The sequence below is a fragment of the Strigops habroptila genome, chromosome 8, assembly GCF_004027225.2.
Source record: "Strigops habroptila isolate Jane chromosome 8, bStrHab1.2.pri, whole genome shotgun sequence".
Taxonomy (NCBI): domain Eukaryota; kingdom Metazoa; phylum Chordata; class Aves; order Psittaciformes; family Psittacidae; genus Strigops; species Strigops habroptila.
In genome coordinates, this window is record NC_044284.2 from 43,945,213 (window position 1) to 43,969,907 (window position 24,695).

At 39.4% G+C, this 24,695-nt stretch overlaps 1 protein-coding gene across 5 annotated transcripts in view; it reads left to right on the forward strand.

The window, feature by feature from the left end:
• The window catches only part of MTA1 (metastasis associated 1), an 82,241-nt gene that overhangs the window by 20,835 nt on the left and 36,711 nt on the right, over positions 1–24,695 (forward strand). For all 5 annotated transcript variants that reach the window (XM_030493570.1, XM_030493572.1, XM_030493573.2 and 2 more), the window contains exons 4-10: positions 5,521–5,647; positions 5,841–5,904; positions 11,239–11,356; positions 12,964–13,066; positions 16,517–16,616; positions 18,049–18,237; positions 19,337–19,411. In XM_030493570.1, the coding sequence (XP_030349430.1) occupies positions 5,521–5,647; positions 5,841–5,904; positions 11,239–11,356; positions 12,964–13,066; positions 16,517–16,616; positions 18,049–18,237; positions 19,337–19,411 (776 nt within the window). The remainder of the gene's footprint in view (positions 1–5,520; positions 5,648–5,840; positions 5,905–11,238; positions 11,357–12,963; positions 13,067–16,516; positions 16,617–18,048; positions 18,238–19,336; positions 19,412–24,695) is intronic.

A 24,695-nucleotide genomic window follows, 5' to 3' on the forward strand; every position in this document is an offset into this window, starting at 1 on the left:
GTGTTTGAAAGACAGTAAATTTCTTCTATAGCGCAATCCTATTAATAGAGCCACCAGAGACAACGAAGGCTGTCTCTTAGTGTAAATTTCATTAGTAACTAACATTTTTTTCCAGTATGTTTCTTTCTGTTGCGGAATAAAATTGCTTCTAAATGGCTTTCCTTTATTTAGATAGATGTGCTGTTGTGTGGCTTCCGTTCTTCTTAAGCAGGGAGAAGAGAATAAAATTAAGCTTTTGGGCAGTGTTAATTCTTTATTCTGAAAAAAATGCCATCTACAACCTGCATGATATAATGAAATGAAATTTTGTGGATGTTAAGATTCTAGTACAGATACTTGGCACTGTCACTGACTTTGAGTTCATTTCCATAAAGTCTCCTGTTGCCTCATTTTGATGCATTTGCAGTAGATGTACGTATCTGCATCGCTGATCTTTTAACTGCCTTTGTTCAGCTGATTAATGGAGCTTTCTGACTGCAGACATTTCTGGATTCACACAGTCTTCTGTTTAAGATGCCTTTATTTTAGACCTACTGTTGAGATCAGTGCGGGGAGAGCCCAAGTAGTGGCAAGATATGGCCAGAGCATGAATGGGAAAAGTATATGTATATTTTGTAATATTACAATAAAGGAAGGAAAAAGATGTGATTGTGAAATGAATGCTGCAAATTTAAAGGGGAGAAAAAAAACCAAACCCAAAGCAAAACCCACTTATGCTTTAGCTTGTATAATCCATCAGATATCTGAAACAGACAAGTCTGAGATACCTTGTCTTTTCTCATAACTCTTTATAAAGAGAAATGAGTTGGAAGCACCTTATTTTATAGTTGGTGACTGTAAATTAGTACCTGATGTATGCAACCTGATTCTTGGATTTGATCTGTGATCTTACTATTTTTATCATATGATATAAAGCTTGTCTGAGCTGTCCTATAAATCTTTCAGCTTTATAAAGGCTTCCATACATTGTTAGCTCTTTTTATCCATAAGTCTCTTTAATGACCTCACAAATTATTCTAGGGAATTTCTCCACCTCTTTCTGAAATGAACCTGCTTCGCCAGTAGGAGACTGTCCAGTGTCCTTGTCCAGAGACTTTGGAGTAGTTTAAGATAGATGTTGTATGCAAACAAGATTGCAGGCAGAACTTGAGGGAAGAGAAATGAGAAAGATGGCTTACTCCTCAAGCAATTGTTGGATGCTGTGACTATATATTTTTTGTATATATATAGTTTCTATATAATGTCTTATATAATTAACTAGAAGTATTCCAACAGCAGGAATACAACCTCCTATCCTCCCTTCTAACGATCCACCCCCAACCATCTCCAGATGGTTGTGATCTGTCTTATGACCGCAGTTTTTGCTTCATTTGAAAATGTTTATCCTGATTCGTAAAACAATGAGTGACTAGTTGGTAGTGATTGGAGAACTGATTAGTTATTGCCGGCCAGTTTGGTGGGTTTATGGTTAGTTTTCAGCAGCTGATGTTTGGGTGCCAGGCGCACATGGCAGCATGGTTTTCTAAGTGCCAAAGCTTCTAAAAATATGTCTTGCTGCAGTGAAGTGTCATTGCTCAATCAGTCCATGAGACCTCTGTGCCTAAACAGGTAGGCGGTCTGTTGAGTTTGAGGTTTGTTTGGGTGGTATTGTGTTTTAACTTTAGATGCAGCTTGGCAATAGCTTCACAAATTAGTTCTTTTTATTAATTTCTTCCATTTTATTCCCTTTCTCTGTTTTCTCCCAACACCACATATGGAGATTTAAGAGGAGTCAAATTCATTAATCTACTAATGACACTTTGGCTCTGTTACTGAGAGGAGGAAACTGTTTTTTCTCTTCTGTGGTTGGTGCAGCGAGGAAAGCTGAGCTAAGTGCCCCAAATGGTGTCTGTTTGCTCTGTATGCTACCTATCACGGCCATGGCTGCAAAAGATGATCACAAGACATATTGGAAGGGATTGTAGTGTGATATCTTGATAATGTCACAAATTCCTTCTGAAGTGTCAAGGTATAAGGATTTCTGTTAGTTAAAAGTTTCATGATATGTTCTATAGCTAGGATTCAATATCTGGTTTTTTGGTAGGGAGAAAATTAATAAGGCTGAGGCTTAATACAGACCATTTGGAACTGGACCTGGGAGAAGGAATGTGGTAGTGTATTGTTCATTTTGTCAAATGCAGCGCTTCTGTAATGTCCTTCCAAGCTGCTTAGTTGAGCTGTTCAAGTTGAAGCTTCCCTTGCTGCCAAAGGAACTGTTACGCAGGTCACTAGCACTGGCTTTACTGTGTTTCCCAATGTTCTGACCCCATTTTTTTTTTTCTTTTTCTCTTTACATTTTTCCTTAGTGATAGATAACCTTGCTAACTAATTCTTCTGTTACTACAGACTGTCTACCAAGCTGGACAACCTACTGTGCTCTCTAAACCTAATTTCTGTACCTCGTTTGCCTTCGTGCGTTTCCGAATTCTGCCATGTATGACACCCAGAATGCAGAGAAAGGGCTGGTGCTTTTTACCTCTGTTGTAGAGCCCAATCTGATCTATAGCAAATTGCTTTTCTTTCTAGTGTCTAGCAAATATTGATGTTTAATTTCACATCTCACACACCCAGCCATTTTAAATTACAGTTACTGCCTCTTGGGTTTCTTCTGTCAACTCCAAGTTTACTCTTTCTAATTATTTTTTCCCATACATGTTAGCTTTCACACAAGTCTTGCTGTTTGTGTCCAATCTGCCTGTCTCTTGTTCCCAATATAAGTCATCTTCAAGCTTTGTTTAATGCGCTATTAATGATTCTGTTATCAAATATCAAATAATATTTAATCTAATACACTCCTTGCAGCATTCCACTGGCTACTTCTACATAGCTGATATATTACTGTTTGTATTAAGACTAAATGTTTAGTTTTAAATCTGCACAAGTGCATCTATCAAGCAGAGAGATTAATTTTGAAGTAGAGCTTTGTAAGAGGATTGAAGTCCCAATATACTGCCCCTTCTGTATTCCCATACCACTTATTCTGCAGTACTGTAAAAAACGCAGGCAAGTCTTTCTGAAAAGATTTCTTATATATTTTTATATATATATATTTATATTTTTTTAAGACTGTGGTCCTTATTTCTCAGGGCCTGTACTGGATCCAGTCCTGTATTCTCTCCATCTTCCCTTGATTCCAAATGCATTTGCTAGATTCATTCTCTTCAGTACTAAATCATGGCTGCGAAAAAGGAGGGAAGATGCTTGTGTAGATTTGTTTGTGTCGTTTCTTGAAATATTCCTACATCTGTCTTTGAGAACTATGACAGTTCTGCTTCTGAGTGTGGGGGGAGTTGTTTGTTACCTGTAGAAATGTCTTTAATGTTTTTCAGAAAGAAAGTATTGTGCGTTTTTATTTTGAAAGGCTGTGCATAGCAGAGCTGCCATAAGAAGAGAACGCATGCTTCCCACCTTCCTTATTTTATTACAAAAGCTAGACACATAAATAAAACACTAGTTGGAAGATGAGCCTACCTGAAGGGATGCAGTTCCCAAGGTTAGCTTGGTTGTGCTGGGTGGTTTCATTTTGCTCGGAGATTTGATTGGCACAAAGTGGTTGCTATATATTTTTTTTCTTTAAATGTAATTTAAAAAAACCCCTCTAGGTTATTAAATATATTGAAGATGTTAAGTATTTTAGGTTGCTCTTTGTATTATTTTCCTGCATTACACAGTGCACTAGTCTCATTATCCAGAACTGTTGTAAGCGCAGGCATGAATGCCTTTTCATTTGTGTATCCTTCGGTTTTTAGGCAAGCTACCTTGGAACTTATACTGACTGGTTCGTGGATTACTGCTGGTATATTTATAGTGTAGTTCAGCAGCCACAATATTAATTTTCAACTAAAACAGAATCCACTTCAGTAAATAAATTGCAGAACCATGAAACTGTGGCACAAATGTAAATTTGGTGTTCTGTTTCCTAGGAAAATATTAAAATGTAAGTGCATACTGCTGTATGCTTAACAGCTCATGTGGTATAAGAGCTATTGTATGTTGCAGTCGGGTTTAATTATGCTACTATTTTTTTTCCTTCCTTTCTGGAGCAGCTTACCTGAGGGGCATATAAACCACAGGTCTTTTTCCAGGACAGTAAAAGAGTGATAAATTGTGGGGAACCTGAAGGGTACATAATTTTATGTCACCCCCTTCAGTGTAGTGGTGGCCTATTGAAAACTGAGTGCAATTTTAGTGTTTTATAAAATGGAGATCTCTCCTTTCTGTTTGCTTTATTTTGGGATAACTATGAGGATTATAGTTAACTAATCTTAAGGGTATATAAATCATAATTTATATATGTGCCTGACTCTGTTTCTGACTAGAAATGTTTCTTGGCAACAACTGTTGGATTAAGCTGCAGGCATAAGTCTGTTCTTTGAGAGTACTGCTGCTGTAAAATTAGAGTTTTACGATTCATATATGAGACTTTACAGCTCGTTCTACTACAGTCTGGGAAACTTTTCTGTGGTTTCAGAAAATACAGTAACTGCCTTAATTTCTTAGGGAAGGAGAAGGCTTGGTGTGTTCTTTTGAAGTCTTTCATCGTGAGGAAGCTTTGCGCAGTTTTTGGGGGGGAGGGTTGGAGTTTTTTTGAAGGGGGTGTTTTGCCTTTTACAGCTTTGTCTTGCATAATTGAGAGGGTACTTGCTAATACACAAAATATAGTAACAGTTTATTTCTTACAAGAAAGGTACCTCAAGATGTTTTGGATCAGTTGTGTGTTGGGTGGATGTGATTTCATATATTTACTTTGGCATTCATTTAAACATTGGTTGGATGGAGCTTGGCTAGCTCTAAGACAGACATGGTGGATCCTGACACCAGGTTAAAGCAAGCTTCTGAAATGCAGCAGCATGGCATTCAAATGTGTATGGTATGGTAGGGTAGAGTGGCTTGGAAGACTGGCCTTAGGCATTCGGTCCTGTGCTGTGATCTATTGGCTGTGGTTGGGGTGAAGAGAATAAAATATGCTAAATAAATAAACTAACCTTTTCAGGGGGCATTTCCTGCAAAAGCTGTTGAAGTCAGGATGGAAGAGTCTGTGATATCCTAAAAGAGGAGTAGGGTGTAAGATAGCTGATGTTTGGCAAAGAGGAAAGATAGCACTTTTACTGCCTCAGTCGTCATGTGTCAGCTTCTTCCTGATGAATCTGTCAGAGCAGTGATGGGGTCTCCAAGAGCAGCTCTCTTCAGAACTTGTCTCTTGGTAGCAGATGTATGTGACTTTCAGCTTGGTGAGCCAGTATGACCTGTGTGTACCTGGAATGCTTTGATCCCAATACAATTCTTCACAGGCATCATTTAAAGGATTTATACTAATTATCTAATTATTCACTTGGCTGAAATGTGGATTCAGGTGAAGTTAGATTTAATCTAAATAATGTGAATTATTTAGCAAAGGAGTTTTGGAGCAACTCATCCTGTTTGGCTCAGAATAAATACTTCCACTGTTCTTGATGATCAATTTTGTCTCTTTGTGACTAGGAGAAATGGAAGAAGAGATGGAAAATCCAGAAATGGTTGATTTACCAGAGAAACAGAAGCATCAGCTACGACATCGTGAGTTGTTTCTCTCACGACAGCTAGAATCTCTGCCAGCCACACACATTAGGTAATGACTACTTTCTTCTAGTGCATTATTATTATTATTGTTATTATTATTGTTATTATTAGTAGTAGTATTAGTACTAAAGTATTCTTCAGTGTAAGATTAAATTATGTTTACAACTTCAGTAATACCATCTTGTGAGAATCACATGAGCATTTAAGATGTTTTTTCATAAAATGTGTTTCTCTTTTTTTAGAGGCAAATGCAGCGTTACTCTGTTAAATGAGACAGAATCCCTTAAATCCTATCTGGAACGGGAGGTATGGACTATTTTCTGAATTGTCAACCTTGAGTAGTTTATTCTGGCACAATCTAGGATTGGTGGCTTTTTGCAAGTTTTCTAAAAGAAGGTGGTTCTTTTATTTCTACACATACTGGGCATTGGCAGTGGGAAGCTTTAGGCTTCCTTCATTCTGATGCAGAACTCTGTAGATCTAAAGGCCAGACCTGTTGTTTACATCCTTGTGACTTTAGGCTGCCTGTCCTTCTGTAAAGAGAGCCCTACTTGTTCCTGGCAGCCTCAGAGTTCAAACCTGAAGCCTCATGCCTCAGATGAGACAGGGTGGGTGATGCAGTAGCTGAATACATCTGCAAGCATTACATTTGCATTTGAAAACATTAAAATGTTATACAAAAGAGGAAATCTTGTAATTAAAAACAGTAGGGTAACAGTCATCACCAGCCTTTAAGAAAAAAGGAGAAAACATAATTTTTTGCAAGGAATGTACTGTAGTCTCTGTCTCATAGTTGGCCCTTCTTTTTAAATGTCTTTTTAGCTTTCTTTAATATTTATTTAAGCATAAGATTAATTTAATCTGATATTCTGGTTTAAGAGAATTTTAAAGCACAGAGATTAAATAGTCAGGTCTCTCTTTGGAATGCGAAAAACAAGGGACATTGTATTCAGAAATGCTTGTAACCAGCTAGCAGCCCAGGATTGCCACATTGAAAGAAAGATTTAAACTGAAATTATTTTTGATTTACTAGTATCCAACTTTTAAGTAGTGTTTATTCTCAGTTGCTCCCAACACATTTTTATTATCGCTAATGTTACAGGTAGGTACCTTGAGACAGAGAAGGGAGCTGGCTTCCTCTAATCATGCAACTGCTCAGTTGCAGATGTAGGAATAGAAAGAAATTTCTTTTTTCATGGTTTTGAACTCTAAAAATGCAAGATGAGTGATGCAGGTTATTTTTAAAACTGAGCAGGCACTTAGAGATTTCACAGAATGAGAGAGTTCCCTGAATGTGTCCTGTCACTTAGCATGGTATTTTGCTGTGGTGCAAACTAACTTGGACAGATGGTAAAGAAATTAAAAGCTCAGGAACACAAATGTGCTTGGGTGGAGGGTAAAGAGATTAAAAAGGAGGTAGTTGTTGTCTGGTGAATGGTATTGTTATGAACTGTTCCTTTCCCCCGTCCCCGTTCTTGATCCATTCTTTGCTTTCAAAATGTTTCAGGGTTTGTTGGTTTTTGGTTTTGGTTTTTGTTTTGGTTTTGGTGGGGGTTTTTTTTTTGTGTGTGTGTGTGTTTGGGTTTTTTTTTTTGTTTATTTGTTTTTGGGTTGGTTTTTTTTGTTTTTTGTGGGGGTTTTTTGTGGGTTGGTTTGTTTGTTTTTCTTTTTTTTTTTTCTTTTTTTTTTTTTTTGGTGTTTTTTTTTAACGTGGCTTTTGTCAATAAAGCCTAAGCGGGTTTAGGATATTTGTTGTTTGGTTTCTTATATGTTATGACCACTAAAAGCAGGTTTTCAGCCCGAGGCTGTCTGCCTCAAAGGAGGTTAAACATGCAGATGGAAAATTCTAAGGAGCTAGTAAGCATAACAAAATTACGTTTGTGTTATCTGTTTTCCTCCTTCCACCCTTTCTCTGTCATCTTCCTCAGGAGGATTGCTCCATTACATTTGGAGAGGAAGCTGAAGGGGACCAGCATTGACATTTTTACTGTGCCTGGCAAAATTGGGTTTGTAGCAGGAGTAAGGAATGGGAAGAAAAAGGGAAAAAACAACTCGAAAACCTGAATTTCCTGTAGATACTGAATTCCCATGGAGATCAAGAGAAGGGCATAGTCAGTTATGGCAAAAGCATTTGATTTCTCTATGTTGCAGGAAACTATATGTACCATCTATTTTACTCCTCTGCTCAGATATATCCAGAGGCTTGTGTGAATTTTGCCTGCTGGGCAGATGTCTGATGTTTCCATTCCTTTTGGTATCCCCCCTAAAAATAAAGTGCTCTCTAGTTAAAATCCATTTCCCCTCTCACCCACACTGACTTCATGAAAATAAGTTTGCAAGCTGTTATGAAATAACCATTATTTCTGTACTGTACTTTGAGCCTGTTCTCCAGCTCTACTGCAATTTCTTTGTGGCTTTGGTTTTTGGCTATAGCTTAGGTGGCTTAGGAGTTTGGGTAGGGAAGCTCTGAGATTGCGTGTCTGTCTAACACTTTGGAGAAGTAGAAAGTCATGGTTTAATTTTAACTCTTGGCAGGTCATTTTAATCTTTCCAAACCTGTTGGGTGTTGTCTGGGATCTGAAATTAAAAGAGACAAGTCTTTTTCTTCACTGTTGCAAACTCAGCATATGCAGTTTTCACAGCTAAAATGAACATGGAGGATTTTTAAGAGCCATGTTATTTTGTCCTGAACATTGCACTTCTTGTGAAACCCTTCTGAAAAATTGTTCTTATTATGTAGTGGTGATCAGGAGTTCACACATGCAAGAGTATGCAAGGATCTGCTTTGTTCCTTAGATTATAGTTTGCATTGGCACTAAACTGACATTTAATAATGTTTTCAGAAATCCCACTCGTTGCGTGAGCTGAGTTTCGTGCTTCTATGGAAGATGATGGTACTAGTATTGTATTACCTCTGGGGATTGCAGCCTGTCTGGTATTCACGCTTAGCCCCTAAACTTCCATCTTTCCACTGTTGAGGAGGCTCTGGTTAGCGACAAGAGCTGAGAGGCTTTTATTTTTTTTCATTAAACATGCTTGCTTCGAGACAAAACTGGGTAAGATATAAGAATATGACCTGAGACTGGTAGAGAAGGATGGAGTTTACTTTGTAGAGAAAATTCATAGTGATAATCAATAAAAATAAGCAATAGAGCATGTCACAGTCAAATACCATGGGAGAAGACCCTTCCACAATGAATGACTTTCCCTGGCCAAGAAAGACTTAACAGGAATTGCCAGTAGAATTGGCCTTCCTTGGGGCCTACTGTGTTGTTTATACTACAGTGTTTGGTTTGTGTATTTGCTGGGCAGTGTGCCTGAAAAGCATTAATGTTGCACTGCATATACTTTGTCCTAGAGTTGTGTATTTTAGAGCTGAATAAATAAAAGGCTGTATTTATAACCTTGGAGGCTTGTGAGACAAAAGCTTTACCTACATTTTATTTATGCAACGATACATTCTCAAAATATTGTAATATCTTGAACTTTGTGTATGATGGGGAGCAAGAGACCCAGATTTCATTACACAGCTATAATATAAATTACTTTCCATATACTCTGAAGCTCCCTTCTGTCTGTAGGTTGATATGATTTGACCCTGGTGCCTGTGGGAGTAGGATGCAATCGAATCCCACCACCCCAAACCCAACCACAGACAACCCTTCCAATTGACTTGTCTGGGTGTTGGAACAGCATTTTGCAAACTTCTGTCCTGTTAATCGTGACATAACTTGAGATTGTTCGTGCCCTTGGAGTTCATGTTTTCATGGTGGGGAAATGGCCTGTTTTCTGCTGGAGGAGACTGCTGTGAGTTCCTGTCTTGTCTCTCGTGCTGTGCTGCATAGGTGATACGTTTTCATGCAGTAGCTTTCTTAGGTTAGCGGAGCAGGTTTGACTTGCTTGGCTCTTTTCTGGCTTTTTTCCTCCCTTCCAGAGGTGGTGATCTCTGCCCAGAAAAATGATGATTTTTATTAAAATTGGAGCAGAAAACAGAGTTACCATGTTTAACACTGTAATTGTAACATGCTGTAATTGGATGCTGGATGCATTACACATTTAAAGAAAACATGAGAAACCTTACCTCTGTGATATCAGTCTTGCATTAATGTGTGTAATGTGCAGGGCTGGGGAAGAGAACTAGTATGTACCTTAGAAGCCCTAGCCTGCAGAATTTTTGCCATGTTACTGCGGAAACTCAGAGTGATTCTTCCTTTTTCGGGCTTTGTATAACAGATTGGGAGACTCTTTTCCCTTGCCACCTCTTCATGAAGATGAACAGGGCTTGAAACTGATGCTGGTTTTGTCCTCATTTTTGTTGCATGCAGTTGACACATACCAAATATAGGGAAAGGGAAAATGAGGTGAGCATGAAATGAGATGTGTTTAAACAGGGTGCCTGCTATTGACACAGAAATATGGGGAAAAGGAAAATGAGCTGGAAACCTGATATGTGAAAAATGGTGCAACATGTAACCCAATGTTTCTCTTCAGAAACACTTTTCTTCCCTGGTGATAGTGTTGCTGTGGACAGGGGTTATGAAAGGTCTTTTATTTCGTGACCTATTGGAGCTCTCTTCGTGCCCCTTATCCCCACTGTACTTTCATGGAGCATACCTGGTCTCCAGTGTGTTACTCCATAGCTACAGTTAAGTACTTATCCATGCAGAAAAGTTTAATTACTTGTACTGTGCAGCTTTAAGTAGTTAAAATTTTGGCTGTTTTCTTTCTGCACCCTGGCAGGACATTCTTGTTCTGGTATGAATTCTTGCTTTAATTTTACACACCCAGGTAACAGAAGCCAAGCAGCTTTTTTAGCTTTTTTCTCTGCTTAAACAAAAGCAACAAATTAATGTATTGCCACCTGCAGCTAATTAGTGCTGCTGCCAAATCTGCTGTCCTTCTCTCAGTAATGAGCTGAAGGAAACACGGTGATTTAAGCTTAGATGGGGGTGGACAAGAAGTTGGTCACAGTGCACCTCTGTGACCGGGAAAACCAAGTACATCCTCGTCTGGTTTAGCAGAGGCGTAGCGAGCAGATGGAGGGAAGAATTTCATTCCCTCAGTTCATCACTTGTGAGACCACTTCTGGACGGCTGTATCCAGCTTTGGGCATTCCAGCATGAGAGAGACATTGACATACTGGAGCAAGTCCAGCAGAGGCCACAGAGGTTGTCTGGGGCTTTGTGTCTATGGGGTGTTTCATTGGTAACACTCTTGAAGTTATGCTTTGGCTTGTACCAATATTTTTGTGCAGATAAGTCACTAGCATCTCGTCCTGCTATTTTGGTATATGAGAAAGTGCAATTTTGTGTTCTGAAACAGCTGGTATTACTAAAAATTATCTCTGTCCCTTCTGAGCCTCATTTGTGCAAGAGGAGCTTTGTTCAGCTTCAAAGACTGTATATTAAGGGAATGGCTGGTTTTGAGGGAGAGCTGTTACACTTACAATATAAAAGAAAGTGGCAGCATTTAATGTAGGGTTTTAAAACCAGCGGTTCATTTATTGTTTCTTCACCCAATTTTAAAATCTATATATAAGTAATCAAACTTAAAATGTAAAAGCTTGCTAGTATGTACTCAAAGCTGAAAGTAAAAAGCTAATAATACTGTTTACTTTTTTTGCTTTTGTTTTATTTTTAGGATTTCTTCTTTTATTCACTAGTATATGATCCTCAACAAAAGACCCTACTTGCTGATAAAGGAGAGATCCGAGTTGGAAACAGATACCAGGCAGATATAACAGACTTACTAAAAGAGGGTAATTTTCATTATTTATTTCAATTGTTGAATGTTGAATGTGGCCGCTTTTATATGTGCAGCCTGCAGAGGTGTGGGAGGTGGAGCTTTCCACTGCCAGGTCATGCATACAACGGTGGCCTAGTTTCTTGGTGACTGAAGCTATTGCCCACTAAGCACAACTAGTTATGTCTCACACCAGTCTTTAAGTGGGCATTTGTCCAAATCATAAAAATTGCTGAAATAAATTGAACTAATTGGCTCTCTCAGAGCTTGTACTCTTTTATTAAGAGATTTCAGAATTTCCATGGGAAACACAAATCTCCATTGCGTCTATAAAGCCTTTTGTGTTTTTAATCAAGCCTCACTTCCCTATAAGAGCCCCTCCCAAATTACTGCCAGTTAAATGCTGTCTCCCCTCATCAATTTGCCCATTACTGCTGGGTGCTTTTCCTCAGAGCCCTCTCTCTCCCCATCCCTAGTGTTGGCTGCCAGCCTAGACTTCTCACCTGCAGAACAGGCAGGAGGAAGAATTTGCTGGCCTGAGTGTGTTCTGAGGCCTCAGCCTGCTCCCACTGTGTCATTGAGCAGTAAGACCATGAGGACCCTGGCCCAAGGAAGAGGAAGCAGTAGTAGTAGTAACTGATACTAATTACCAAGTAGTAACTAACTCTAGATTTGTCATTGCACTATCCTACAGATCCAAAAGTGGGTGGAGAAACTGAGAGGGATGGGGAATATTGGTGTCTAATGGATCCTTTCCGAGACCCGTGTAACGCATGGGGAAAGGTCTGTTGGGATGTTTCTCCTAAGAGAGCAGGAGTTGTGGCCCATGTTGGAAAGACATTCTCCTGGCTGTATGGAAAAAGATGTGAAAGCAATGAGATGCTTCTGTCTTTGCTTAGGAGCTTTGCTGATACTGTTAGGCTCATGTTAGAACAGGCAAACAAATTGGTCAGGACTCTTGTTTAACTTGCCTATGAAACTGGTATTTATTCAGCAGCTGGGCAAGCCTCCTAAGTGAGGATGATCTAACTTGAAAGGCATTCTCTTCCATCAGCAGCCCAACACGGCCTTCAGAGAAGGATAATCTCCAGATGTTTTAAAGGGATCAGAAAAAAGAAAAAAATAAAAAGTCTCAATAGCTCCTGTATTTTTCCAGGGTGTTTTGGTTTGTGTAGAGTCAGGAATATAAAAGCAAAAGTCTGATGCCATGATTTCCCCCTTAGCAACTGACGCAAGTTGAAAACCAGCTACTCTTTGCCTGCTCAGAACAGCTGGGAGTGTGTCCTAGAGCTGCTGCAAGATAAAGGAGAAAGAGTAGCTGGGCACAGGGGCAGAAGAGAGACTGTCTAGTCAGGAGAAGGATGTATTCTGTTTCTCATTACATGCGTCCTTTAAACCAGTGCTTGAAAATCTGATTGTCTGATGCAGATGAGGTGTGGTGTTGTGCCTGTCAAACTGAAATTGTCATGGCAAATAAGTGAATGAAATTTTTACAGTGGCTGGTTGAAGCAGAGTAACTGAAACGGGTCAGCAGTTAAATTACTGTGAGGAAAAAAAAAATCTAGAAAGTACTTCTATTTTAAAACAGCCATACCAAGCATTTCTGATTTGCTTTTGAACCAGGTGAGGATGATGGAAGAGATCAGTCAAAACTTGAAACAAAAGTTTGGGAAGCCTTTAACCCTCTAGTAGACAAGCAAATAGACCAGTTCCTGGTGGTAGCACGGTAAGAGCATTTTACCTCTCTTTTCAATAAGTAAATGTTAATAACTCTTTCAAGCACTTTTTAAGTGCTTTATGCTTTATTAGTATGCATACTGGTTTCAGTCGCTTTATTCACTTGCTCCATTTTGAAATGACGGACATTTACATGCCTTCCTGGGAATTGCATGGCTACTCAGATTTACAACTTAATCACTTCCATAAAAGAATAGCAAATGGCATGTAAAAACTCTCCTGTACATGGTGAGGTTTTTCAAATACTTCAGCCAGCATGCAGAAGGCTTAGTGAATTAGATTCTTGACAGTTTATTACTCTGTCCATTTTCTCCCTTTTTCAAATCTAGTGACATTTTAACATCTCTTAATAGTTTGCTCAGAAGTCTGGTAAAGTGTTTTTGATGGAGCACGGATGCTTTCTAATGCTTAGATTCCAATAGGTAGGCACAATAAAGTAAAACCCTGCAAATCTGTACAGATGGTGAAATGTGTGCTTTCATTTAAGCCCAGAGCAATCTTTGTTGATCAATTTTGCCTTTTAACAGTGTTCTTGAGCTTTTTCATTGGTATGCATTTATATGAACAGAAGCCAGTACTAAATTTTCAGCTCTTCTAAAAATTGGTGATTGAATAATTTGGGGAGGGGAGAAAAAACTTAAAAAAGGTAACACTCTCCAAATTTTGTGTCTTGCAGCTAAGTTTGTAGGACTGGATGGGAGGAAAGTGGTATGTGTAGAGGGGTAATTGGACCTTTTTGCTGGTTATAGTCAGTGGAGGAAGTTACTGAATATGGTTAGGAAAGGGATGTGTGAAGTTACAAGCTGCTAGTAGTATCTTGTTTGCTGGTCTTGATTGTTCTGCTCATTGGCTGTTCTGTCTGTGGACTCCTGACTTGCAGGGGTGCCTGCTTCAGCCAAGGGCTTTAGCCCTGGAAAACAGAGTTAAACCTGTATTTCAGATACTCTGTTAAACTGGGCCATAGTTCTGTCCACCTTTTGATTATTGTTTTTTCCCTTCTTGAGTTACCATGCTTTTGAAATTTCTCCTGAACTTTCCCAAGCGTGGCATTGCTGTGCCTCGTGTGGGGTAAGTCGATGGGATGCTCACTAGAGAGGCAGCGCTAGAGCTTGTGTGTAACAGTCTGCCTGACAGAGCCCTCCAGTTCTGGTTGAAGCTGCTGGACAATGCAACGGGGCTGGGTTTGTATCGAATAGCAGTACATGCGTTCAACATGCTGAATGATACAAACTCAGGGAAATGCTGAGGAAAAATAAAAAAGAATTGATGTAAATGAAGGAGCTGGTGAAATGCAGTGTTCTAAGTACTCAAGATGAAAAGTGTGTGTCTACTCAGAAATACACACCCACATCGATTCTTCTATGTACTTGGAAGGTAAAACTTGCCATTATGATGAACTTTGGGCAAAATTAAAAAAAAAAAAAAAAAAAAAAAAAAAAAAAATCTGAACTGCAGCACTTAAAAACCTTTGTGTGGCTGCTTGGGCCTTGTGTGTGAGTCCGGTAACAGGGAGCCAAGAATGAAACCAGGCTGGTTAAAATTAAAATTCAGCTACAGTCCACATTGAAGAAAATCTCACAGTTCAGAATCCATTAACACATTTTTGCCATTGGTTAAATATGGGCTTTTTGTTGTGTAGACTGTTTTAAGGTTCATAAAGTTCATAGTGTTCTGGCTACACTAAGGAATCACCATAAAATTTAGGCTCTTGGAAGTTTTACTGTGCTGCTTACATGATATATTGCTGTTTCCCTTGACCTGTGCCAACAGTAAAGTCAAACTGGCTGAACTAAGTGATTTATCTGCAACAGATTAATTCTACTTGATCAGATGGACATAGGGAAATGGATGAAAATGGCGGGAGGATCATCATGAGCAGTGTGGAACAAACATGAAGGAATGATGGGGAGAGCTGGAATATCTCCAGCAAAGGGTATTCCTGCTTCTTAAGGGGCCCTTCTTGGCAAGGCTGTGGCTTCATAGTTGCTTCTAATCAAGTGAAATACAGGACACTATCAAAATGCTAAGATCTTTGTTTTCTGGGTTAATTTGCAGCAGGACTGATTCAAATTGCCACTGAGCCACACAGTGCTCTGGTGTTAGCGTGGGGAAGACCCAGCAGGAAGTGAAAGGGTAGAAGTACCCCGGTGGATGAGGGTTTTCAGGTGGGTTGGTTTAGAGTGACTGTAGAGCTGCTTTGTGATGGGGGTTTCCACTGTGTGTAGGCTTTAGTGGTGAGGCTGCTTCTAGTGGTTCTTTCTCACTGTTGACTGCTGCCCACTGGGTTTGTTGATACAGCCGCTTGAAGATGCGTGCTATAATGAGGATCACTGAGGAGATCAGTATAAAAATTGCTTCTACCCAGAATCAGCAAAGTGATCCAGTTTATAATAAGATGCCACTGACACACACAAAAAGTATCCCTTCAGCTAAAGCTGGGAGTGGGGAAGTTGTGAAGCAGGATGGGGATGGTGACTGGGAGGCCAGGGAGAGGGCGAAGTGTGAATCTCCACAGAAACCTGAGTGGGGGAGTCTGGTTTCTATTTTAGCCAAACTTAGATATTTGATGACAACTACTGCTTAAGTATTTACCTTTCCTGCTCCTGTGTTGCTCAGCGCTAGTTTGTTCCTCTGTCTGCTCAACTAGTTTGGGGAAGTGATACAAGTGGAGAAGAAAACCCAACCCACCTGCTTTTTGTGGTAGTTGCTCGCAGGAATTCAGCTCCAATTCACTGTGCAGGAGCACAAGTGTTTCACCCATGTGGTGTAGCAAGCAGTGAAGAGAGTAGAAATTGATTTTCCTGTTGAAGGTTTCTCCAACTTAATTTCTTTAGGAATAAAATGAGGAGCATGGGGGTTGTGACCTCAGATGCAGGAATGGCTGGCACTGGCAAATATTTGAGAATTGCTGTATTCTTATGCCAGCTATATAATATATATTTGTTATTCAATATTAAGTTGTAAAATAAAGATGGTTTGGTTTTTTTTTTAATTTTACAGAAACTTTTAGGAAAAAGCTTGTGTTACTGCATTTTTTTCTGTCTGGTCTTGGCAGCTGTCTCTTTACCTTTGGACAATGCAGCACTAGTCTTGCTGCTGTGGAAGAGACTTTGTCATTCATAAAGCTTGCTTCTGCTCAGTTTCTGTTAAAGCTTAAGTCTGTTGAGAGATAAGGCATAAGAGAGTACTTCAGAACTCCCCATTTGTGATCCTTGAGTCTTTCACTGTTTCCCCTCCTAAGCCTAAGCCTCTTTGGTCATACAAACTGTATGTTTGTAATAACAAACCACATCTGAAGAGAACAGTCGCTGGCTCAGAACTAGCGCCAAACCATGTAACCTTGTTAGTGAGAAATGGAATCTACTGATGTCAAGAAGTGTTGTTTGGGTGTTTATATTTATGCTTGTTTTGCATTAATGTTCCATTTAATTTCTTTCAGGTCTGTTGGTACGTTTGCTCGAGCACTAGATTGCAGTAGTTCTGTCAGACAGCCAAGTTTGCACATGAGTGCTGCAGCAGCCTCTAGGGACATCACACTGGTAAGTTTTTTTGGTTATGTGTGGGTTTTTTTCCTTTTTTTTTAAGAGGACTGTAGGTTTTTGAGAAATACAAAATACCTCAGCAATAACAGTTGGCAAAAAGAGAGGCAGATGGATTGTAATTGTGGCCTGCTGTGAAGCAGATCCTGTCTTTGTAAAGGAACCCTTTATTTACATATGAAGTAACTTTTTCTGGCCTTGTGCTTCCTGTGATCCATCATGGATAAGTCTATGAGCTATTTTTTTGTTTTGTTTTATTAAAATGTTCTGATGACATGCTTCATAGCCCATCTCTTGCATGGGCTTAGTAGCTGTCCTGAGAAGCATGCAAATAAGTATCTGCCTGTCTGCAACGTTATAATGCCAGAAGCCACTCCTCATCACTTCCCTAACAACAGACTGTCACTGGCATCCTTGGGCAAGATTGTCTGGGGGAAGAGCTTGTGGTCAGATAAGAAATTTCAGTTGATCCAGTTCTTCTCTTCAGTGAGCTCTATTTTAGAGTACATGAGGAGTGGTGACATTGTTAATATTTTATAATCCTAAATTATTGTGAGTAGATACAGGAAAGGGAAAACTTGAACTTCTATGCTAGTTTAATGAAAATTTGAATAAAATTTATTAAGTCTCCAGAGAACTGCTATCAAGGCCTCACCTCATAACTGGAATAATGTGAAATCATATATAGAATAAATTCTAGGATAGAGCACTGCAGATCAATTATGCACGTGCACAAAACTGATATGATGAAAGGCAAATAACATCCTGATTAAAGCTGCAGAAATCAGGAAATAAAGCCAAAATTTCATTTACTATTACCAATTCCTCCCTCGCAACATGTTCTCAGCCCTTGTAAATCACAAGTTGCAGACAGTCATAGCTCAGCTTTCTGAGGAGTAATTGCTCCTGGGAGCAATTCTTTTTTCCTACTCAGCTATGATGTGTGACTTGACTTTAATATTCTGGGGATTTCTGGCCATTGAAGGGACTTTATGGCTATGCTGCTGCCCTTAAATATTTTTCTTATATGCAGTTTTTGTGGATTATTTGACAATACTATGCCCTTGGACCTCTGTCTTCATTTCACATGTGTGGATAGTACCTAACAGGGCTGCTCAGTCCTGGGGCGAATGGGTCCCTATCCTGTGTATTTTCTTAACTGTAGTGCTACAGTGGTGATGCTGGTGAGTAGCTAAATAGGAATTACTGATATGCCACAAACCCCACTGTTCTTAGTGAACATTAGACTTGTACGCTGACAATTACAGGGAGTCTGAGGTTGGAACAAGTTTTTATTGACTTTGTATTAGGTACAGAACAATGCACCCTCAAATCTTGGTGCAGAATTTTTGTTATTGCTGTTTGACCATTGAGCATTTTTCCCCCTAGATGCTTGCCCTGACATGTATCTTTCTCTTTTACAACTATGTAGTTCCATGCTATGGACACTTTGCACAAAAATGTCTATGACATTTCCAAGGCAATCTCTGCGCTTGTGCCACAAGGTGGGCCAGTCCTGTGCAGAGATGAGATGGAGGAGTGGTCTGCTTCAGAGGCAAACCTCTTTGAGGAAGCACTAGAAAAATACGGAAAAGATTTCACTGACATTCAGCAAGATTTTGTAAGTATATAAAATGAGGACCCACATGGTGACCAGTTCTAATCAGTGACAGAGCTGGTTTACAGCTTGTCTAAATTGTGTTGGTTTTCTTCATGTTGAAGTAGAGGGCTTTGAACTGGAGCATGTGTCTTGCTGTATATTGCGGAAAGGCAGACCTCATACTGATGACAGCCTGTTATACAGTCAGAATTTCAAATCACAGATGATAGCTTTTCCTTTAGAGACATTAATTTAAAATCATCTGCTCCACTACAGCTGAGGGAGGGTTTAGGAAAGTGTTGTGACAGCCTAGCTGCTGTGGATTAATTTGTGTTTGAAGGAGAATAAGTACTGGGCCTTCTGAAACATGAAAATTTAGTCACTTTTATAATGAGAGTTCAGAAAGGGCCTTTTGGTAGTTTAAGAAGGAATCTTGGGAATCCAAGGGAAGCGTCCTGTAGTTTGGCCAAAGGTCTACCCTAGTGCTCAGCCTGCAGATTGAATGGAGTGCAGTAAAGAGAGCCAAGTTTCACTCTATCGCTGTTTGAGTCCTCTGGAACAAAACAAGTCGTTTTAGTGTTTCTTATGCCGCACTCTAATCTTTTAGACAGAGGGACTTGGAAACAGCAGAACACACTGGTCCTGCTGAAATCTTTGTGCTTCTCACACAGAGAACAGAGCTGGCAGGGCACAATTCTGTTAGTAGCTATTACTGGTTTTTTTTAATGGGCCAACTCCATAGAAGCCAAGCAGATCAGAATTGTGATGGTGTAGTTGTGACTCTTGCTCGAGTCTTTGCTGCTCAGAGAGAGTCTGAGCCAGTGGGCTTCCTTCCACATTGTGCCTCTTGAATTGTTTACTGTGGAGCCAATGCAGCATGAAGATTTACCTGTAACCTGCTCTACTTCTACACTGAAAGCACTATCTTTTGGAAGAGCATGTCATTTAACATGGGTCCCATGCGCATCTAATGCCCTTAGAGATTCAGACTGTCTTTTTTTGTTAGGAGGGTTAGTAGTTGCAAGACTCTGCTAGAAACTGTCAAAGGAATCATGTGAATTTCAGTGAGTCTGTGTGCCAGTTCCCTGCAATGACTGCTGCTTTTTCTTTATGTCCCTAGCTCCCATGGAAGTCCTTAACAAGCATAATAGAATATTACTATATGTGGAAAACTACAGACAGATACGTTCAGCAGGTAAGAGAGTCAGAATCATCTCTTTCTTTCAAACGGAAGATATTTTTCTTGCCTTTGAAACCAAGCGTCGTTGTTTTATTCTCCCTCTTGGGGTTCAGTCTTTCCAATAGGTGGGTTCTGTAATTGTCTGAAGCACCAAACAATCTCTTTTGTCACTAAACTTATCAGCCATTCTGTGGATGCAAACATGTAGCATTGGCATTTGTGCTTTCTTTTCATGTTTGCTTCCACTTTTTTTGTTTGGAGCTTTCAAATGTCAGGTTAGGAATTCAGCAGTTTGAGGAAAGGAATACAGTTAATTTCTGCCCATAGAGTTCAAGATCAGCATTAACTTCAGTTTTGACTTCTTAGGGGATGGGCAGTGCTATACAGCAGGCATCCATGCTAATTCTCCATCTCTGCCTGCCTATGACTCTGATTCAGATGCACGGAGGTTCCCCATGTAAGCACTCCAAGAGTTTGTCTGGGAAGCATTGATGGCTCAAATTCCCAGACTCGTTATACTTGAGTATCAACTTTGACTAGTGTTTACAATCATTTTTATCTCTACTTGTTTAAATACGAAGGCTGCTTGGTTCCTTAAAGCACAGTGCAAGCAGCATGCAAAATGTTGCAGACTATTAGATGCTGAAAACTACTTATAATATTTAATGGAAAAATTAATTAAAAGAAGGGAGAAATATATAATGGGTTTTTCATTATAATTATCAGCTTTATGTTTAAGCATCTATTTGAAGTATTAGAAAAAGTGGAATTACAAAAATGTCGTGCCTTAACTTGCTTCTTTGGAAGTTCAGCCTATGATAAAGAGAAGATGCCTGAGGCATTGACCAGTATTCAGCATGTGCTATGTTTGGGCACCTTGGTTTGCAATGTGATTTTTACCTTTTTCTTTCTGATTGGAACACTCTTTAAATTACAGATGGATCCTCAGGACAAGTGAGAACTCTTTTTTGCATCAATTTTGTATTTTTTATTAATGGCATCCTCATTCCAATATTTCCTCAAGTTCATTCTTCAATGTAAACTTCTGCTTCCAGTAAAAGAATGGGTGGTAAAACAGTGGGATGGTGATGGAAGCTGGCATGGTGGGGAAAAATGTGCTGGAGAAATGAGGTCATGGTCTTTCCTTCGCCATCGAACTGTGTGTATTGTTGATATAGTGAGTGCTACTATATTCTCTGACTACAGCTGTTTAGGAGATGTACTCAGCTTGTTCTATGCTCAATATTTGCACTGAGAAGAATCCATTTATCTTCTTTCCTGCATATTTTATCTCACCTCACTTAGTCATAAAAATCCATCTAGCAGTATGGTAGGTATCAGAAAAAGTGAGAAGTTGTGTGCTGGGAAGGCAAAACAACTGGAGAAACTGCCTTGATTAGGAAGTGGTTAAATTCTTTTGCTGTTTCCACTTTCTTGAACTTTCTTCTGCATAGACAAAGTTGCAGAGGGAATAGTTGCATGAAAGACTTTGATTATTTGTTCTTGCAGCAATTAAAAAACCCAGAAAACCCACAGTTTCTCTACTGTTTTGTAATAGTCCTGTGCAGTGGGGTTTCTGTCATGGTTGTACTGTACCTTACATGTTCTGCCCAGTAGCGTCCCAGGGAGTGGGATTTGGGGAAAACTTCCATTTAGAGGCTCTGCACTTAAGAGACAGTATGAGTGTAAGCCAAACAGGTAGAAATTGCAGTACAGAGATATCACATCAATTAAGTCTGAACTGAGCTGAAGACATCATCTCAAATTCCCAGCTTGTACAAGCAAATAATACTATTAAACATTTATAAAAAGCCTGGGAGAGCAATCTATAAATAACCACAAAGAAAGCATAGGAAGTTGTAGTTGAAATAATGGTGTATTACGTTTTTATTGATGTGTGCAGAGTCTTTGGCAAAGCACATCCCTCACCACTTTTTCCATCTGTTTCTTCATAGTGTTTTGTCTGTGTAGATTCTTTCCTGACTCTAATACCACAAAATGATTCTGGGGCTAACAGCATTTTTGTACATGAATATGCTAAGTAAGGATATGAAAAGTGTGTATCCCAAATTGTTTCACTTTGACTTGCCCTCCTTTGAGGAGGGTGATTAAATTATATTCCAAGGCTATATGCTATTGTCTTTAAAAAAATATTGGTAACTTGCTCATTCCTGTAGAATCTTTGGCTGAATTAACATAAAAACTTCCATTTATACTGTCTCTCAGAGTTATACAACATAATAATGAAGTTCGTTGTCATCAGCCAATTGCCTGCTTTGATGAAAAACAGTTAGTTGGGAACTGCTTACATCCTTCTGTATTTCCTTTGAGATTTTCTTGGACTGAGTAAGCATTGTCATAATCCTGAAGCAGAATCCATCTGTTTCGTGCCATTGAGGAAGCTAAATTTTTAGTTGACTTCAACAGAAGACCTTTTCTCGGAACAATAAGGTATACGTATGTTGGTATACCTAAGATCAAAAGGCTTAATACAGCACTTCCTTGTCTCGTGAGTAAGATACTGTGATTGAGCATTTTGGAGCATGCTCTTGGATCTCTTATCCAGTAATTTTTATTTGGCTTCAGCTATACCCCGTGTTTGAAGGTTACCCAAGGTAATTAGGAGTTCAGTCATATCAAAAGATATACTGACCCTCCAAGAACAGAACTGCTGGAAGGATTAATTCTACTGCAATGTCAACACTGAATTTGTGGTCTGATGCAGGCTCCTGAATGTCTGTCCAAAGTGATCCCAAGAGTTGTCCTGTCAAAGACACCCTTTCAGAGTTCTTGTGAAGAAAACAGGAGATACATTCCAAATTCAGTATCCTGTATCTCCTTTGAATGCATCCTTTTCTTGAGACACATTTCCTGAGTCAATTCACAAGAGTATATATTTCTGATTCAGAAGGGTTTGAAGTGGCATCCACTGAGTAACTGCTGTTTGGTGACTTCCCCCAGAGATGTAAAAACTCTTTCAGAGCTGATGTGATGTTTGTGTATGCCTACATTTTCATCCAAAGTAAAAGTTGAATTCTTATATAGTTGTGAATTCCAGGGTGATTTTTTATTTCCCTTCCCTCCTTCCTCCCCACCCAGATCTTTAAATTCTTCTCCTGTTTTCATATCATGAGGGGAAGTTCTGAAAGCTTTAAAACATAACTCTTTATACCTGTTGAGGTGCAGTTGAGAAGAGCTTGAGACATGGCAGTTAGCAGTGGCAGATGACTGAATTAGTCATATGCTTTTAGGGAATTGAAGGCTTTAGTTTACTTTTTGCATTTTTATTTGTGCTTGAGGAGCATATAACTTGAGGGGGAAGATCAAATATCATCAATCTCTGCTGTTCTATTTCTTATGTGGAAGGGCCATTGGAAAAGTCCAAGGAATAGACAATTAGTTTTAAGGTATGTATAGTGTTGAGAAGATACTGGAGAAAGTGGAAGTGCCCTTATATTTGACTACATGAGTAGGGAGCTTAAGTAAAGGAGGGAGGTCTGGGTAAATCTTGATGCGGGTAGAAAATATCTTTATTAAAGGAAGCAAGCTGCCTTTGTACCTAGCCAGGAGCAGAGAGTGACATCTTAATGTACTAGCCTTCATAAAGTTCTGTGTGCTAGCAGAGTAGAAACAACATCAAAGAAATGGTTTTCCACATACGTAGTACATTTTATCCCCAAACACCTCCTGTTAAGCTTACACTAACATTGGAACTATGGCAGTTTTGGCAAGCAAGAGACAGAGACTTTAGGTACCACACATCAGTGCTCAGATGTGTTGCTGGAGCACAAGCAGCTGGAAACACTTCTTTCAAATGCATCACAGACTAGCTACCTTTTCTGTCCCATCTCCCCTGCTCCCCAGCAGCACTTGTATTTCAGAGTTTTGAAAAAGAATAAACTGTGTGAAATTTCTCCTCTAAATCCAGAAAATGCGATTAATCTTCCCTATCATAAAGGCTTAATGTTTAAGAATGTTTGAGGTGTCCCTGTTCTGTCTACCAACCCAACTCTTGTGTTGTGGACATTGAAACATCCGTTGCATTCCTGGATTTCTTCTGTTATTTCCTCTTTATAAATGTTCACTCTTTCTAAAATGATCACCAACAAGCTTAGTGAGTAGAATGAAAGATATCAAATATAGGGAGAGGATATATAAAGGACAGATGTTTGTAGTAGCTCGAATGTACGGTGCTTACAATTTTAATCCCTTGGTCTCTGTGGGATAGACAAGTTGGTAGTATCTCCCTTTTACAGATGGGGAAAATATGATGAGATAAATAAGAGGGTATACTTAGGATACATAAATAACTCAAAGACAACAGATTTCATTTAAGCCAAACTACTAAGGAAAAGTTGCAAATGTTCAGGGCTTTTTTGTGGATGAGGACATTCCTAACTTCATCAGACAACATTAAGAATTTATGGTGTAAATACACTTCGAGCACAAATCAATTAATAACTGGCCAAGAACCTAGCAAAGCACTTTCTCTGTGAAGGGGTTATGCTGAAATTGTGCATGACTATGTTTCAGGCACCTTTCTTTTGTACCTTCTGGTATCAGTCAGTGTCAGGAAACTCATCATATCTGGACTATTGATTGCCCACAGCAGTACGTACTTGGTGCAAAACCTCTACTTATCCAGTCCATTGTGGTACCTTCTGAAAACCTTCAATTTTCCTGGTATACTAGTTTGTAATAAAGGCATATGCTGTATGTCATGCTCTGTGCTGATCCCCAGGCAGCTGTAGGAGAGCAGGGTATTGCTAGGTCCAGGTGACTTATGGCAGTTGTTAGCTCAGAGTTTGCACCATGGTCTTCAATCACAAAGATCTGTGGTGTGAAGTTAACATTCATCACCAGTTTACTAAAATGTTGCTCAATGCCCTAAATTAAGGATGTCTCCAAGGCAAATGACTTTACATTGTGGATAGTAGAATATTTCAGCTGCTGGTAATACTTCGTGCTTGCATGAAGCTTTTGCATTCATAGATTTCCAAAACTGTCATAACATAATGAGTCTAGATAGTCCCCTTGGGAGCTTTTGTCAAGCAAACAGCAGCTTTCCCCCCTGCCAAATCTAGAAATCTAGTAGAAAATAACCCAAGCAGTTCTGTACCAGTGGACATTCCCTGAATTTCCTGCTTTTAGGTCTTAAGGAAATACAGTCCTTATACAAGGTTCATCAAGCAGTATTTTAAGCTGTTTGTCAGTATCTGATGTTTATCAGTATCTGATGCAGTATACTGGGCTGCATCAAAAGGAGTGTGACCAGCAGGTTGAAAGAGATGATGCTGCC